General features: G+C 46.9%; 1 protein-coding gene across 10 annotated transcripts in view; it reads right to left on the bottom strand.

Moving 5' to 3' along the window:
- HDAC4 (histone deacetylase 4) overlaps positions 1-15,921 on the bottom strand; it is a 178,880-nt gene that overhangs the window by 48,158 nt on the left and 114,801 nt on the right. For 7 of the 10 annotated variants that reach the window (XM_074548851.1, XM_074548853.1, XM_074548854.1 and 4 more), the window contains 3 exons: positions 13,032-13,153; positions 3,852-3,992; positions 1,925-2,037 (listed from right to left, as the gene is read on the bottom strand). In XM_074548851.1, the coding sequence (XP_074404952.1) occupies positions 1,925-2,037; positions 3,852-3,992; positions 13,032-13,153 (376 nt within the window). The remainder of the gene's footprint in view (positions 1-1,924; positions 2,038-3,851; positions 3,993-13,031; positions 13,154-15,921) is intronic. The other 3 variants (XM_074548849.1, XM_074548847.1, XM_074548850.1) reach the window with 1 other exon arrangement.

The following is a 15,921-nucleotide window of genomic DNA, read 5'->3' as shown; positions in this document are numbered from 1 at the left end:
GTACTCCAGCAGTTTTTACAGCCTTGTACCAACTGCAATGTGCCTTTAAAAACAGTATTTCAAAGCAGAAAGTGTCTGCTTTAAAGGAGGCAGGGCTGCAGTCTTTCCCCACTGAAGGCACTCAGACAATGAACTTGGGCACCATCTTCCAACACACCTGGTTCAAGGGCTGCTGCAGCAAACTAAGAAGCAGTGAGATACACTTCTCATTTAAAATGAAACATGAAGCTAAGAACAAAACACAACATGATATTTTCAGAAACACTCAAATATTTCCAAACTTTTCATGGTGGGAACTTGGGAAGTCCTGGTCCATTTTGGTATTAAAGAATCTCCAACACCTGAGCCCCCAGGTCATACAACTCCTACTTGAGGAAGAGGATTTTAAAGGCACCAAACAACACTTATTTTTTTTCCCAAATACAGGCCAATGGATCAGCTGGGATCACACATGAATGCTGAAATAAAATGCAGAGTTATTTTTCTTTGGGAAGGGGAAAGGCTTGGGCAGGACAGGGTTTTTTTCCCAAATAATTTTTATTGCTTGTGCCTCAGCCTAAGTCACAAAATCAGCTGCACTACACGCAGTTGATGGAAAAGACTTTTTCCTGTGGTCAGTGTCCATTTGATTAAGTGTTGGTGGTCTAGGCCCAGATGATCAGCTCTAATTATTAAGCTGAAAAATCAAATGGATGAGGAGGATGCTCCAGCTTCACATTTCCCTGCAGGAGCTCACTCTGACCTCAGGGAATGGTTTGGGACCTTAAAGACCACCTGATTCCAACCCCCTGCAGGGACTTTTGGGAAGCTGCCTGCTCTGTTTATGTCACAAAAACAATTGTCAAACCTGCTGGCTTTTCCATCAGCAGCAACTGGGAATTTGCAGTTTGCTAAGGACAGACAAGACTGATCAGCAAAAGCAAAACTCACTGCTCATCCTCCTGGGGCAAGTGAAGCCCCCACCTCCCACCATCTTAATTTTCACACTAATTACCTAAATCTGTATGGTTTGCTATAGATTAGAGTGGCTGGAGCGCGTGCTGCATCATTTGGCAGGGCAGAGGGTGGAGAAGGAGGCATGTTCCCCATATTAAATACTGTTACACTACATTAGAAATAAAAATAAAGTGCAAATCTGTACAAAACTAGAAAGCAATAAGGACTGACATTTCCACCATCAGAAGGCCTTTTCAATTCTAAAGGAATATTTGTGGAGAACAAGCCCCAGCCTGTTTTTGGAGTCCTGGTGTTAAGACAGACTCTATTCATGGGGAGAACAGCTAATGGGAAACTGGATGAAAAGAAATGCACCAGTAACATCAGACAACCACACTGGTTTTCTAGAGGCACAGTTTGTAGTGGGAGCCAGCTCACATGGCCCAGACCCCTTGGAAAAGCTTGGCTCCCACATTCCTGAACACAGGAGCTGCTGTGCTCAATCCAACCCCACCTCACCCTGCGCTGGGCATCCAGCAATGCCTCAAGTGATGGTGAAACTTTATGGGATTATAAACCAGCACAAGGCACCAAGCTTTCAGATCCCCAGTTGTGGAGGAAAAGTTTAAATCCATCCCCTTTAATCCAATTATGGTTTGGGCATATTTAGACCAGCCTACTGCACACAATAAATCCACCCTATATACAGGAATAAAGCCCCAAACACTAAACTACTTGCATTTGACCTTGCTGAATCCCTTTATTTTTACTTTCTCCTCACTACAAAACCACTGCAAGCTACCACAAGCTGCCTGTGAGCTGGTCCAAACCAGATTTAATAAACAGATAAGGCATCCTGCAGGCTGAGAGGTAATTCCCAAAGTCTGCTCCGAGTCACAAGTCGGGCTTTTCCTTTTGTGTGGTTTAGTTCCCAAACTCTCCCAGAGCTGAGGGGTGTCCCAAAGCAGAGGGAAGGGGGGCTCTGTACCTCTGCCTGGATACTGGTGACTGATCCTGCAATTCCATTCTCAGTGCTGATGTTGTTGGAGCTGTTGTTCGGAGAGCTGGGACCGGATCCAGGAGCGCTGTTGCATGCAGAGTCTGAAAAACACATCCCAAACCCAACTTTTAACATTAGAAACCATCTCTGTGATGGTATTTACACAGATAACAAGCCCTCGAGTTTTGTTTTGGATGAAAGCAGCCCTCCTCCTCCTCCTCCTCCCCTTCTTCCCCCTAAATCTTCCCAGGGCTCTTAAAATACCAACAAACACTTTCAAATGGCTTATCCAAGTACCCACTCAGCATATTTAAGTCTTCTCCCTATGGGGATTTCTCTTAAGAGTATATTAATAACTCGAAATATGATTGAAAGATAATAAAAGGCATGGAAGGTTTGAAGAGGTCAGACTGGAGGATGTCAGAGTTGTTCTGCTTCATTCTTCTGGAAGTGCCTCTCTCACTCCCTTTCTCTCTAACCCTAAAGACACCTCCTTGCCTCAGACCTCCCTCAGAAGGTTTCTCACCTGCTCTATGGCACAGCTGCCAGTGCTCCTCCTTTTATTTGGGAAGGCTAATAACATTCAAACCTTCTCTTTTGGACTTTCCTCATCCCCAACCATTTGCAGCAGGAGAATCTCCCAGCAGCTGCAGTGGCTGAGGCTGCAGCAGGCTCCTCATTGCTCCAGGAGGAACAAAAGCTCATTTTTACAAGGGCCTGGAGGGGCAGGACAGGAGGAATGGCTTCCCACTGCCACAGGGCGGGCTTAGAGGGAATTGTAGGAAGGAATTCTTCTCTCTGAGGGTGATAAAGCCCTGGCACAGGGTGTCCAGAGAAACTGTGGCTGCCCCATCCCTGGAAGGGCTCAAAATCAGGGTGGAGCAACCTGGTCAAGTGGAAAGTGTCCCACCAGAACCCCCTGTGTTCTTCACGGATTAAACATAATTTCTATTCCCCAAAGTGGAACTGTTTTTAAAACTTATTTTCCATTTAAAAGTCCCCTCTTTTTACTCTTTTACTTTTCAAACAAGCTCCAGGCTGGCTTCTTGAACTGAGTCTATGCCAGTGAGAAATGGGAGCTTCCACTGCCATTTCTGAAGTCACTGCAGGGAAAAACGGTCAGCCAGCAGAGGCTGATTTATCCCAGGAGCCATGTGCCACACAGCATTGTGTGAGTGAAGGAAATTGGATTTTCAGGTCTGAAAGGCTGCCAGAACTCATGGAAAACTCTCTCAGGCACAGGCTGGGATTTTTGGGGTGTCTTATGCAGGCCTAGGGTTGGACTGGATTATCCTTGTGGGTGCCTTCCAGTTTAGGATATTTTATGATTCCACAGCTTTTAGCTCTTGAAATCCTCCTTCCCTCCTGCAAACAGAGAGGCTCTGACCCAGAGAAGTGCTGAGGCACCCCAGGGTGTCCCAAACCCACTCCCCTGTCTAAAGGGAGCTCACTTTGAGTTTGATGGAGTGATGACTGTGTGCCTCAGAGCCAGACAAGCCTGGCATAGCTGTCACTGGGTGGTACTTACACAGAGGCATCCCTAGATGGTGCTAAGAATTAACTTTATGGTAATCTCATCATGCTCTTTGCTCTGATCCCACTTGCAAACTTTGGTTTTCTGGAAGGACAGGACTTTTCAACAAGAAACTGTCAGTTGAGTGGTCAAAAAAAAAAAAAAGTTTTATCCAGCTGTATGTGTAAAGCTCCTGGGTCAAGAACCTCTTTCCTATTTTCCATCCTGACACAGCTCCACGTGTGCCAAAGGGAGCAGAGATGGGAGCTATGGATGGGGATGAGGCCTGACCTCAGCTGGACAATTCCAGTGCCCTCAGTGGGGTGCAGCACTGCTGAAGCACACCAAGGAGACATTTTGGGAAGGGAGAAGGGGGTGAAGGACTGAGGAATTGTCACTTACCCGCCGTACCTGTGACGTCCAGCGGGCGCTTCTTGAGCGCCGTCACCACGGGCCCGTCCTTCCTGCGCAGGAGGGGGCTGCTCCTCCTCTCTGCCACCTTCTGCTTTAGCCTGGAGCGCAGCTTCAGGTTGGGCTCAGAGGCTGCCCACGAAAGGAAACAGTGTTAGGAGCGTCCCAGCTGTGTTTTACTCAGCCTGAAGTTGAGCTGAGCTGAGCTGTGTTGAGTTGAGCCGAGTTGGCCGCAGTCGAGCATTTGCAGGAAGCTAAATTAAATTAAGTCATTTGCTAACACAGATTTTTAATGTAACAAACAGGTCCCAGCCTGTCGCAGACATCTTTTATGAAAAATCCTTTTCTTAGGATTTTTTCCTCCTGAGAAGCTGTGAGGCCTCAGGAACAAAATGTAAACAATGGTTATCTGCTGCTGTGGGATGCAACAGGTGCATCTGTGACTGGCTCATATTGGATGTTTCTAATTAATGGCCAATCACAGCCCAGCTAGCTTAGACTCTCTGTCCCAGGCACAAACCTTTGTTATTCATTCCATTCTATTCTTAGCTTAGCTGGCCTTCTGAGATGAAACCTTCTCTTCTATTCTTTTAGTATGGTTTTATTTTATCATAAAATAATAAATCAAGCCTTCTGAAACATGGAGTCAACATTCTCATCTCTTCCCTCATTCGAAAAACCCTGTGACCACCGTCACACCAGCCCATGCAACATCTGAATCCAACAACAACAATGACAGGCATCTGAATTAAAAATGGAATAATCATCCTGCAAAATCTTCTCTGTGCAAAGACACAGACTCAGGATTAGTGCAGAGTTTCCCACCTCTGCCCAACTTGCTCCCAAGCCAGTGGCAAACCCAGCTGATGGGATCCAGCAGAGGAATGGCTGAGCCAGCTGAGATGCTGCTGTTGGTAATCTCTGATGTGCTGCTGGAAGAGGCAGCTCCACACCCTCGAGTCATCCGACCCCTGAGGGAGGGACGGGATGCCAGGGCATGGGAAAAGAAAACACCAAAATCAACCCCCACAAGCACAAGCAAATCAGGTGATTGTCTCCCTGCTGGCTCCTTGTGTCAGCTGGAGCCAGTGTCAACTCAAGGGAAAGGGCATGAGAGTGTGGCCAAGGAAAGCCACGGCCAGGGAGGAGGAGGTTTGTTTGTTTGTTTGTTTGTTTGTTTGGGAAGCAGCTTGGGGTTGCATCATCACATCCCCACAGTTCATCCCTATCTAACAGCACATCACACACCTGGGAAGTTCCAGACTGCCCAGGGCAGGTGTGGATGCATTTCCTGTGACCACAGCCTTGTGTACACCACGCTTCTGAGAGACTCCCTCCAAAGCACAAATCCTGAGCTCCCAAAAAGCCAAGGCAGAGCTGCTGGGGCCAGGACAGCCGGTGACAGCGCACGCGTTATCAAACCTCCAGCAGGGGCACAAGGCTTTAATTCAGCACTCCTCCTGCAACATGATTTCCTCTGGGAGCTTCCTGACCTCCTGGGCCCTGAGTGAAACACCTGCTGGAGGGTTTGAGGGCTCCTGACAGAGCTGAGTGAAGCAGCCCCATCCTTTCCCTTCCTCAACAGCCCCACTGCTTAATCCCTTTGAACCTGTGCTCACTCCATCACCAACCAACACACTCCAGGGCCAAGGATCTACATGTCTTTGGGAGAATTAAAACAAGGTTTACCAACTGATTTGAATTAACTCAGTCTGGCTGCAGCTATGTTTCCCTTGACCATCAGGTCACATCGAAGATCAAGCCCGTCCACGTTAATTGCAGGGCTCGAAAAATCACAAGGCTGATGAATTCAAGATCAAATGCTTGGAGTTAAGCCATCAACACAGTGCTTTGATGGAATTTTGGGAGGGAAGAAAAATTTTAAAAAGAAAGGAAAGAGCTTTTTTGTGAATGTTTTGGACAGAAAAACACCAGCAAGAGATAAAGGGAGCGCTAAAAAAAAAGTGCTTCCCCAAGATGATGCTTCAAATGTTGAATGAAATGCATTAGCAAGGGGGGAATTATCTTCCAGAGAGAGAATTTGCATTTAAAATGGCAGGGGACTGAATGCAAATCTGCTCCCAGGGCAATATTAAAGACTGGACCAGTTCAAACACAAGCTCAAGCTCCAAGCAGCAAATTCTCTGAGTTCTCTTCAAAACACAAGTTGGCATGATTTTAAAAGCTGCGTTTGGGTACACACCTCATCCCACATCCTTACATTCCCAGCTTTAATTTGTCCCAATTTCTGAGCATTAACAGCTGCCTGGATGCCACACTCATGGCTGGAATGAGATGATCTCTAAGGTCCCCTCCAACAAAACCACTCTGGGATTCTGTGCAAGGGGAAGGTGCCACAGCTGGATGCTGATATACCCATTTTAAATCAAGGAAATCTAAGACTCTGTCCCCTGACAAAGGCAAACATGGCAATAAAAACTGTATTTCAGCCCAAATTTTATTCCTGGTGTTCAGATGAGGGATGGTTTCTGTTGGGAACACATAATTAATACACAGAAGGAATTAATTAAACCACATTGGTTTGAAACACCTTAAAAACAGGCAGGGAAACAAAAGATTTGGGGTCACAGATGACCTAACACACCCCATATTTTAAGCCACAATAAAAACCTCCTTCCATATAACAAAGAGGTGAACAAACACAGAAGATGACAGCCTTCAAAGAGAAAATACCTCCAGCGTAAGTGATTGCCAAAGCAACGTATTGGAATTTGTCAGATTAATCTATTTTAAGGCAAAATCACTCTGTGTTTTCCCCTTCTGCTAGGGGATTGAGTTTCAAAACACCAAAAGGTCTATTTAAAGCCTTGCTCTGATTCTGTTGTTTATCCCTCAGATATAATCCCAAATCTAACATGGCATCAGGACCTCAGAGAGCATAATCCCTACATGGATTTAATTGGGTGCTCCAGAGCCCAAAGTAGGTGAATTAAAATTCAGCACAGCCTCAAACTCACAGAATTTACATAAAACCTCTTTTATAGTAAAATAATTTAGGCTTGTTCGCATGTTTTTTTTAAACTATTATATAATAAAAATATTTTAAAGCTGAAGAGAGCTATCTTTCACAAGTATAAAACAGGAATTTAAACAACACAGAAGCATCAATACCTGACAGTCAATGCAGGCTCAATGCTGCCTCAGGAGCACCAATTCCACTGGAAATCTCCCCAAATTCACCCTGCCAGGCAATATGCCCAAACAAAGCCTTGCTAACTGGATTAAATTTAAAAACTGGAAACTAAACTACCAAACGTAAGTTTAAAAATTACTGCTCCTCTACATCTCCAGGTGAAGTATTTAAAACAAATGCCATAAAGTTAGAAAAATTCCCCCCAGCAAACAAATGAAGCCCATGCCCCAATCTCAGTCAGCTCCCAAAAAGCCAGTGGGATTTCTGAAGCACTGACATACTTAATTTGGCCTATAATAAGGATTTATACAAAGAATATTTTGTTTTCCTCCGAATAAATTAATAACCAGAACATAAGCCAAAAGCTTCCCTGGTTTTCACAGGCTCCAAACCAAGTTACCCCTCTTACACATCACTGTGTGCAGCAGGACTCATGTAATCCAATTCTTCCAACATTTATGTCATTCCCATTGTTTTTTTCTTAGAATTGCAGCCCTTAAGCTGCTGAACTAATTGGACATTAAATCTGTGGAAGTCAAAACTCCACCAAGTCCCGGGCAGAGTTTGCCCTGCTCCCAGTGTCCATCTACATTTGTGGAATGAAAGCAAACAATGCAGCATGAAACCCCTGCTCCCAGCCCCTGAACATCTTCCTTTCAGCAGGTGGGGACTGGAAAGGGATGCTATTAATTTATTATTGTTATTATTATTGCTATTTGTAAGTTCCAGCCGAAGTTTAATAGTCAGGCAAAAGCCAACAGAATTATTTTGTCTCCCTTCTAACACCCATAAGAAAACTCCATGAGAGAGGGAGCTTAAGCTGAAGGAGGGAAAGGGATGGATGGGATATTGGGAATTAGGAATTGTTCCCTGGCAGGGTGGGCAGGCCCTGGCACTGCCCAGAGCAGCTGTGGCTGCCCCTGGATCCCTGGCAGTGCCCAAGGCCAGGTTGAACACTGGGGCTTGGAGCACTCTGGGAGAATGGAAGGTGTCCCTGCCCATGAATGGGATGGGCTTTGGGATCCCCTCCAACCCCATCCTGGGATTCCATGAACAGTGCAGGCCCCTGGGAAGCAGAGATGGAGCTGGGAGGACCAAGGAGGAGGAGGGTGGGTTCCCTGAGTGACTGGGATCCCCCAAAGGTGACACTAAACCACAAGATTTTGTTTGGTCTCCTCCTGGAAGAGGTTTCTCTTCTGGTGCACCACTCACCAGAATTGTCTTCACGATCCCACAATTGTCAAGGCTGGACAAGACTTCTGAGATGACCAAGTGCAGCCATCAATCCATCATCCCCCAAACCCTGTCCCCCAGTGCCACATCCCATTTTGTGATCCCACCCCTGCCCTGTGCAGCCTGTTCCATGCCGGAGCACCTTCCCAGGCAAGAAATCTTCCCCAATATCCAAGCTAAGTGTTATTTCTGGATCAGACAGACTGACATCCTCCCCTTGGAGCAGCACAGGGTATTTCCAGCAGGGATTTCTCTGGGGCTCAGGGCCTCCTCTCAGTGTGTGGGAAGCCAGGCTCCCATGCTGGCTGCAAGGACAATGTGGGTGGGAAGGCAGAGATGCTCTCGAACTGCACTGACACTCCATGCCTCACAGAGCTCCAAGATTTCCTCTCATTATACTCCCACATTACACCAGGGTTTCTGACAAGTCTATTTTCTTCCAAACAACCTTTTGTCCTAAAACAAACCACTCCAAACACTCCAATAATCAGAACCAGTTCAGAGGGACATTATGCTTTCCTCGACAAACGCAGCATTATAATTGTTGACAAATCCTTTCATTTTCCCTTTTGTTTCTGTCTAAATGCAACAAGTTCACACCAATTTCACCTGCTTAGCTGCAAATAATACCCAAACAACTCCAGTTTCCTGCATTACCAACAACCTCATGGGATGTTGGATGCTTTCCTCTCTCAGGCTCCTCTCTTTTGTATGGAAAAAGAGTCACAGAATCATTTAGGTCGGAAAAGCCCTCTAAGATCATCAAGTCCAAGAGGAAAAAGCACATTAAGAAGTGAAATAATTCCCTTTAAATCTTCATGATGGTGGTGGTTTCTGCTTTCTAAGTAACAGCATGTCCTAATACATCCACTGCTCAAATTTCAGAAAGCAGGGAATGCCATCAACAACCTCGTTCCCGGGGAGAAAACGAGGACAGGATTCCTTGGAAATGCAAAACTGAAAAGCTCTGCTAAAACCCACTTCAGCAGCTCCAAGAAAGGTGTTGACAAACAGCTCTTGGGGTTATCAAAACAGGCTGTCCCAATCCAGAGTCTAAAATCACTCCATCAGGATTCTCCAGAGATTTTCCTCAGAGGATCCCAGTGCAGCACATAATGAATGTTATTATGTCTGGGAGACACCAACCTTGATCTGAGGTCACTTAGAATTTCCCCTCTCAAAAACTGTCAATAAAACTCTGACATTAAATCCTACACAGAACAAAATAAACTCCCCAGAAGGGGAAATAAAAATCCTTGTGCTAATCCAGGTATTTAACAGCAAAGGCAGGAGCAGCTCCAACCAAACTGATCTTAGATCAGTGAAAAAAAGGAAGAGCCCCAAAGTGCTTGGAGAGAGGGAGCAGAGTGAAATCAATCCTCCAGCCAGGCTAAGAACAGGATTCAAGCAATTAGTAACTGCACCAGCAAAACAATTTCACGCTGAAACCAAACAGCCAAGAAACTGGAGCATAATTTAGGAAAACAAACCAGAGAGAGCTGGATTTCAGGGCACGGGAGGCATCAGGAGCATACTGCAGGAGCTGAGTGTTCTCCCTGCTGAAGGCTTTCAAGCACTCTGAAGATATCTTTCCTGCACATCCTCCCTCTCCCATAACCTGTGATTATCAGGATGCTTGAAATAAGATTAAAGACACAGAGTGTTGCTAAAATGCAGGGAAATGGTAAATTTGATGGAATCACGGAATTGCTTGGGTTAGAGGGACCTTAAAGCTCACCTTGTTCCAACCCTTGCCATGGGCAGGGACACCTTCCTCTATCCCAGGGTGCTCCAAGCCCTGCTCAACCTGGCCTGGAACACTTCTAGGGGATGGTGAATATTTATTCTTCCCAAAAATGTCTCAACCTGCAGGACACGCTCCCAGCGCTGCAGACTGTGAGAAATGATAATTCCAACTGCCTTCCCACCACCCCCTAAGCCGCCCTCTCCCCAGCAATGGTGCTGGTTGGATTCCAGCCCTGGTAATCAGAGCTGTATTGTGATGGGTTCTGTTATTTGAGCTGCAAATATTTAATCAAATTTAATAAAATTGGACTACACGATATGGCGGTTTTAAATTACCAACACAAAGCCAGAGCCTTGCCTGGTGCCAAAAATCTGAAAAGCTCACCCGTAATAAAGAACTTTATTTAGGATGGGCTCCAGCCTTCCCTGCCTTTTGTTTACACCAGACTGTTCAGGAGCCTTTCTTCTCCAAGCAACTTAACATTCTTGGCACTGGGAATTCTGCAGGATATTGCTGTGCCAGAGCCTGACGTGCTGTTGCGTTGAAAGGAAAATAAAAGAAAACAATGAAAAAAAGAAAAAAAATTCTCCCCTGAACCTCACAAAAGTGAACTCATTTGTATCCCAGACCAGTGCCCAGGAGATTGATGTGCTGGTGCCCAAAAAGAACAAGCACCAGCGTTCTGGCAAACCAGAATCAGCTGAACATTCTCCTGCTGGAAAACAACAATGGGTTTGGTGGCTTGCACTCTTTAATAATGTGATTAGCTCCATTCATCATCCTTAATTCCCCCTGTCTGACAGCAGGAGCTCACCCAGCAGGAGCTTTGGTGAGACAGATCCCAGTTTGGGAAGCAGCACAGGGTGGGTGAGATGTGCAGATGTCTTCCTTCTCTGGCAGGAATTCCCTTCCAGGACACTGGGAGCAAGAAGGGCGACTGCTGCTCAAAGCCAATCTGACAGGGTGCCCTGAGGTGACGAGCCAGGCAGGTTTGGGACCATGTCAAAGCCCATTTCTGCTGTGGTAATGCTAACAGGGTGGGAAGGGATCACCTGGCACCACAAGGCATAGGAAAGAGCTAAAAATCTCTTGGAATCAGGCTGCCCACAGGCCCTAAGTGATAGGTTTGGTGCCAAGGAATGCTTTCCTGTGTGAATCCCCAGGGCAGCCTGCAAGCCCTTCCATTTCCCAGGAGCAGAGAGGAGAGGAATCCCTGTCTTTCAGCAAATCCAGTTTTCCAAGCTTGGCTTTTGGAGTCCTCCAGGAAGGGCACAGTCAGAAGTACCATCCCCAAAGCCACAGGGACACCTTTCCTGGGGAAAACCCATATATTACAGCCAATTTTTGACTGGGTTCTTGTGCAGATGAGGTGCTTGTTACTCATCAAGCAACCAACCCAAGGGTGAACAGAGACAACTGCACGGATGGGACTCCATCCAGCAGGGCAGGTGCTACAGTTCCTAGTGAGACATTTCCAAAAGGGGAAAACTTCCTCACTGAAAGGCTGGTCAGGCACTGGAACAGGCTGTCCAGGGCAGTGGTCACTCAGCATCACTGGAATTATTTAAAAAACCCGTGAATGTGGCACTTGGGGCCACGGGTTAGAGGTGGCCTTGGCAGTGCTGGTTGAGGGTGATCTTTGGATTTTTTTCCAACCTTAATGATTGTGTGATCTTTCCAGAGAAGCTTTTTTTTGCTGTCCTGCAGTGATTCCCAGCAGGGCCAGTGAGCAGAAGAGCTCCCTGAATGAGGCAGAGCTGTTCCCCGAAGGCAGCAGCAGCCTTGGGAGCCCAGGCTGTGCTGGCTCAGGCATGAGCTAGGGAGCTGAGGAGCACAGCCAAGCCAAACAACCTGGTTTACATAATACAGGCTTGAGGAGTAACTGACCTGCTCAGCCACCGTGCAGGGAGAAGCCAGACTGAAAGAGAACTGTCTAGGTGTGAACCAAACCCTCGCAGGAAGCCCCGGTGCTCGCCCTGGCACAAACCTCCTTATTTACCTCAGGTACAAACTCACACATAAAATGCAAATGCCCCCCAGAAATGAACTTTTTCTCAGTACTTTTCTCACTCAGCAAACACACTTGGGCTGGGGACACACAAATCTCTGTGAGAGCTTTGGGTTTGGGAAAATGTTGAAGGTTGCAGTACAAGTTGTTTTCCATTCCCATCTGTATGGCAGATTACCTTTGCCAAGTGGGCAGTTTGCTTTATCTCTCTCTCTGAGTGACCACATTCACACCTCCCTGGCAGGGGACATTGCTGATAACAGACTATTGAATGTCACTGCATGGCTGATAAGAACTAGAACATCCCATTGGGAGATGTGAGCCCAGAGGGAGGAGCCAAGCATTGCTACCCAGATATAATCCAGAGGCTTGTGAGACACCAGCACGGCTTTCTCCACGGGATTCCCCAGAGGAACAGCAGCTGCCTCTCCTTCCACTGCATCTTCAGAGGAAGAATCCATCCTTCTCTACAGATCCCCCTGCTCCAACAGAACCACCCCTGACACTGCAGGAGGGCTGCAGCCACATTTCCAATGGGACTGCCACCAGCACCCTGACCCACAGGGTGTCAGGTTGGGTTCTGACTCTGTCACTGTTGTTCTGGTGTACTGCATTATTTATTTCATCCTTTTAATTTTTTTTCTTTTCCCTATTAAAGAACTGTTATTTCCTGCTCCCATATTTTTGCCCCATAATTTAAAATTTATAGCAATTTGGAAGGGTGGGGAGGGTTTACATTCTCCATTTCAGGGGAGGCTCCTGCCTTCCTTAGCAGGGTCCTGTCTTTCCAAACCAAGACAGAAAACATCTTCCAAACTTTGACACACAGCTCTCACACAGCCCGGAGCAGCCCCAGGCTCCCTGGAACACTGGGAGCACAGACAAAGGTGAAGGGGGAGCAGATGGAGAGGGAAACAAAGCACAGCCTGGAATCCAGCTTTTGGCAGCATCCCCTTTTCAGGAAGATCAGATCAGAGGGCTGAGCATGACGCAGGGACGGGCAGTGTGGCCAGGGAAGGGCAGCCCTACCTGTTTTTCTGAGTGGGAAGTCGTCTTTGGAATCGTACATGCCCAGGACTGGGTGGTTGTAGGTGCCGGAGACGCCGCTTTGGGGTGGGGAGCTCTGGTCCAGAGAGCTGTGCTGGGTCTTCCTGCACAGGAGGAAAGAGAAGAAGGGACAAGCTTTACACCAGTGACACAGAGGGGATGAGCCTGACACCTCAGGGAAGGAGGCAAAAGCAAAAGCTGTGAACCCCCAGGGCAGCCTAGAAGCTCTTTCATTTCCCAGGAGCAGAGAGGAGAGGATGCCCTGTCCTTCAGCAAATCCAGTTTTCTAAGCTTGGCTTTTGGAGTCCTCCAGGAAGGGCACAGTCAGAAGTACATCCCCAAAGCCTGCCTTTCTCCTCCTGGCCACTCCTACACAAAACCCCACTATAATCCAATACACAGGAAGGCAATTCACTTAGTTTTCAGTGTAAGACTCCACCTTGGCTCAGCTCATACCACAAGTATAAATTCTAAGATGGTTAATTCTGTATCTTGGTTTTGCTAAGTCACCTTCCTGAATCTCAGCACAGGTGAGACCTCAAACTGAGCACCTCCCTCCCCAGAATAAGCCCCCATCTCAGCAGAGAGAGCCCAAGGCTGAAGCCATGGCACACAGGTGGCCCCCTGCCCTTCCTCCTGCCTGTCCTCCCATCCCAGGAGCTCAGCAGAGACAGGGCCAAAGCACTCAGCACCTTTCCAGCTCAACTTCCCCGAGATGATAATTTATGGCTTTGTTTGAGCAGGCTGCTGGAAGTAAATTACAGTCTGTTTGCTGAGGATATTAAATAATGAATGAGTTTTCCCAGCCTCCTACCAGTTTGTTGGCTGCATCTTTCCTGCTTAATGACTTGTGCCCAGCTTTGCTGTTTCTCAGGAGCTCCACCAGCCTGGGAGAAGGCTCCAGCCAGCAGAGCAGCTCCATCTGATTTAGCCATGCAGGTGACACTCATTGGGCTCTCACAACTTTATTTTAAATAAACAGAACTTAAACCCCTTATTTCTTCTACATACTAGAGGATTTAGGACAATGGAGAGCAAGCATTTTGTAAAAAAAAAAAAAAAAGGGAATATTTGAAATTTTATACTGCCTAAAAACCAAGCTGAAAATATTCTCCTGCAAAAGGTTCTTCAAGGAACCTAAATGAACCATTCCCAGCTGGAAATTGCACAAATTCACACCATTTCTCGAGCAGTACTAATCCCTTGAGTGCAAGCCCAACTCAGAACTTGGCTGCTGAGATCCAGAGCATCAATTCCACTGCAAGTTAAAGCCTTCAAAAAATAAGGGGCTAATAAAATACTAGGAAAATACACTGAATTTTCTACATAATTAAGAAACTTTCTGCAAAATTTATTTGAACATCAACATTTTCTACTCCCACAGACCTTCTAGTGGGAGGTGTCCCTGCCCATGGCAGAGGGTGGAATGGGATGGGCTTTAGGGTCCCTTCAGCCCAAACCATTCTGGGATTCTATAGAAGCATGAATGACTGTGGTTTCCCAACCCTCCCTCTTCATTATCCAGATTTCTCTGCACATAAAGAAAAATGATTTCTGGGGCTCTTGCAGGGCTGTGTTTCCCACACCCACCCCATGCCGTGCCACATCCCCACCCCTGAATGCCCCCACCCACTCTTCAATCTTCACCTGCAATCAAAACAGAGACAAACTGAAAAAAAAAACAATAATCCCTCCTGGGAAGAGATGTGGCTTTTTCTGCCAGGATCTGCTCATTTCATAGGAAGGCAGCACTCCCAGGAATGATGCTTCACTCCCAGGAATCCTGGGTGCTGTGATCTGAGAGCCCTGAGCCCCATCAAGTCACACAATGACATTTTTGGCTCTATATGAGCGACAGACTTTTTTTTTTTCTCCCTTTTCTTTTTTTTTTTTTTTTTTTAATTATGACCTAAGCAGCACAATCGAGTACATTGAAGCTATTTTCATCCCTTTGTCAGGCAATGTGCAGGAATTCAAAGGGCCTGTTTAGATGTGCTCCAGGGCTGCTGAATGACAGATATTGAGCTCTGCAAACAGGAACACATTCCCTGGCTCCAGGACTGGGCTCTGACGCTGCTCCCAGCACCATGCACTGCTCTGCATGCCCCTTCAGGAATGTCAGAGCTCTGGGAGGAGAGGAAATTGGACACTGCATGGAGCCTGCAGACATTCCTGAAAGCACAGCCCTTCATCCAAGGCATCCTCTGCTCCCTGAGCTCCTTCAAACACCCACGTGCACAGACAGAAGGGTTGGAGTGATGATCCTGGAAGTCTTTTCCAACCTTAATGATTCCATGATTTGATATTTCATCCTTCAGTCATGTCCAGCAAGGTGCACTGAATATACATCCAGACATGTGTAGCTGGGCTGGAATGTTTTGTGTTCACACCTGTGGATGTTGGGATCATTCAATGTAGAATTTAATGTGCAATTTAAAGTGCAATTGTGTCTCTCTACCTCCTCACCATGCAGACACTCAGTTGAACTCCCTTCCATGGCTGCTAGCACAAGCACTGCTGACAGCTTCCCAGGGACATCACAGAGAGCAGAAACTCCTGGCAGCCAGGCTGCCCAGTGGATTCAGAATCCAAGGCAGGGACACCCTGACAGTGCAGTTCCCAAGAACCTCCTCTGCTGCTGCCTGTCACAAAATCCCAGAGTGGTTTGGGCTGGGACAGAGGTTAAACACCACCTTGTTCACCCCTTCCCACCAACCCAGGTTGCTCCAAGCCCTGTCCAACCTGGCCTTGAGCATTTCCAGGGCTGGGACATCCTCCTAGAGGTCTCTTGCAGCTCTAGCATCTCTGTGATTCCATGCCAGCAGAACACTTTTCTTGTCCCAGCCACTGACATCAGACCATCACGGTGCTC

The sequence above is a fragment of the Zonotrichia albicollis genome, chromosome 10 (assembly GCF_047830755.1).
Source record: "Zonotrichia albicollis isolate bZonAlb1 chromosome 10, bZonAlb1.hap1, whole genome shotgun sequence".
Classification (NCBI taxonomy): domain Eukaryota; kingdom Metazoa; phylum Chordata; class Aves; order Passeriformes; family Passerellidae; genus Zonotrichia; species Zonotrichia albicollis.
The sequence above is the reverse complement of the archived record's forward strand: the minus strand, read 5'-3'. Positions and strand labels throughout refer to the sequence as shown.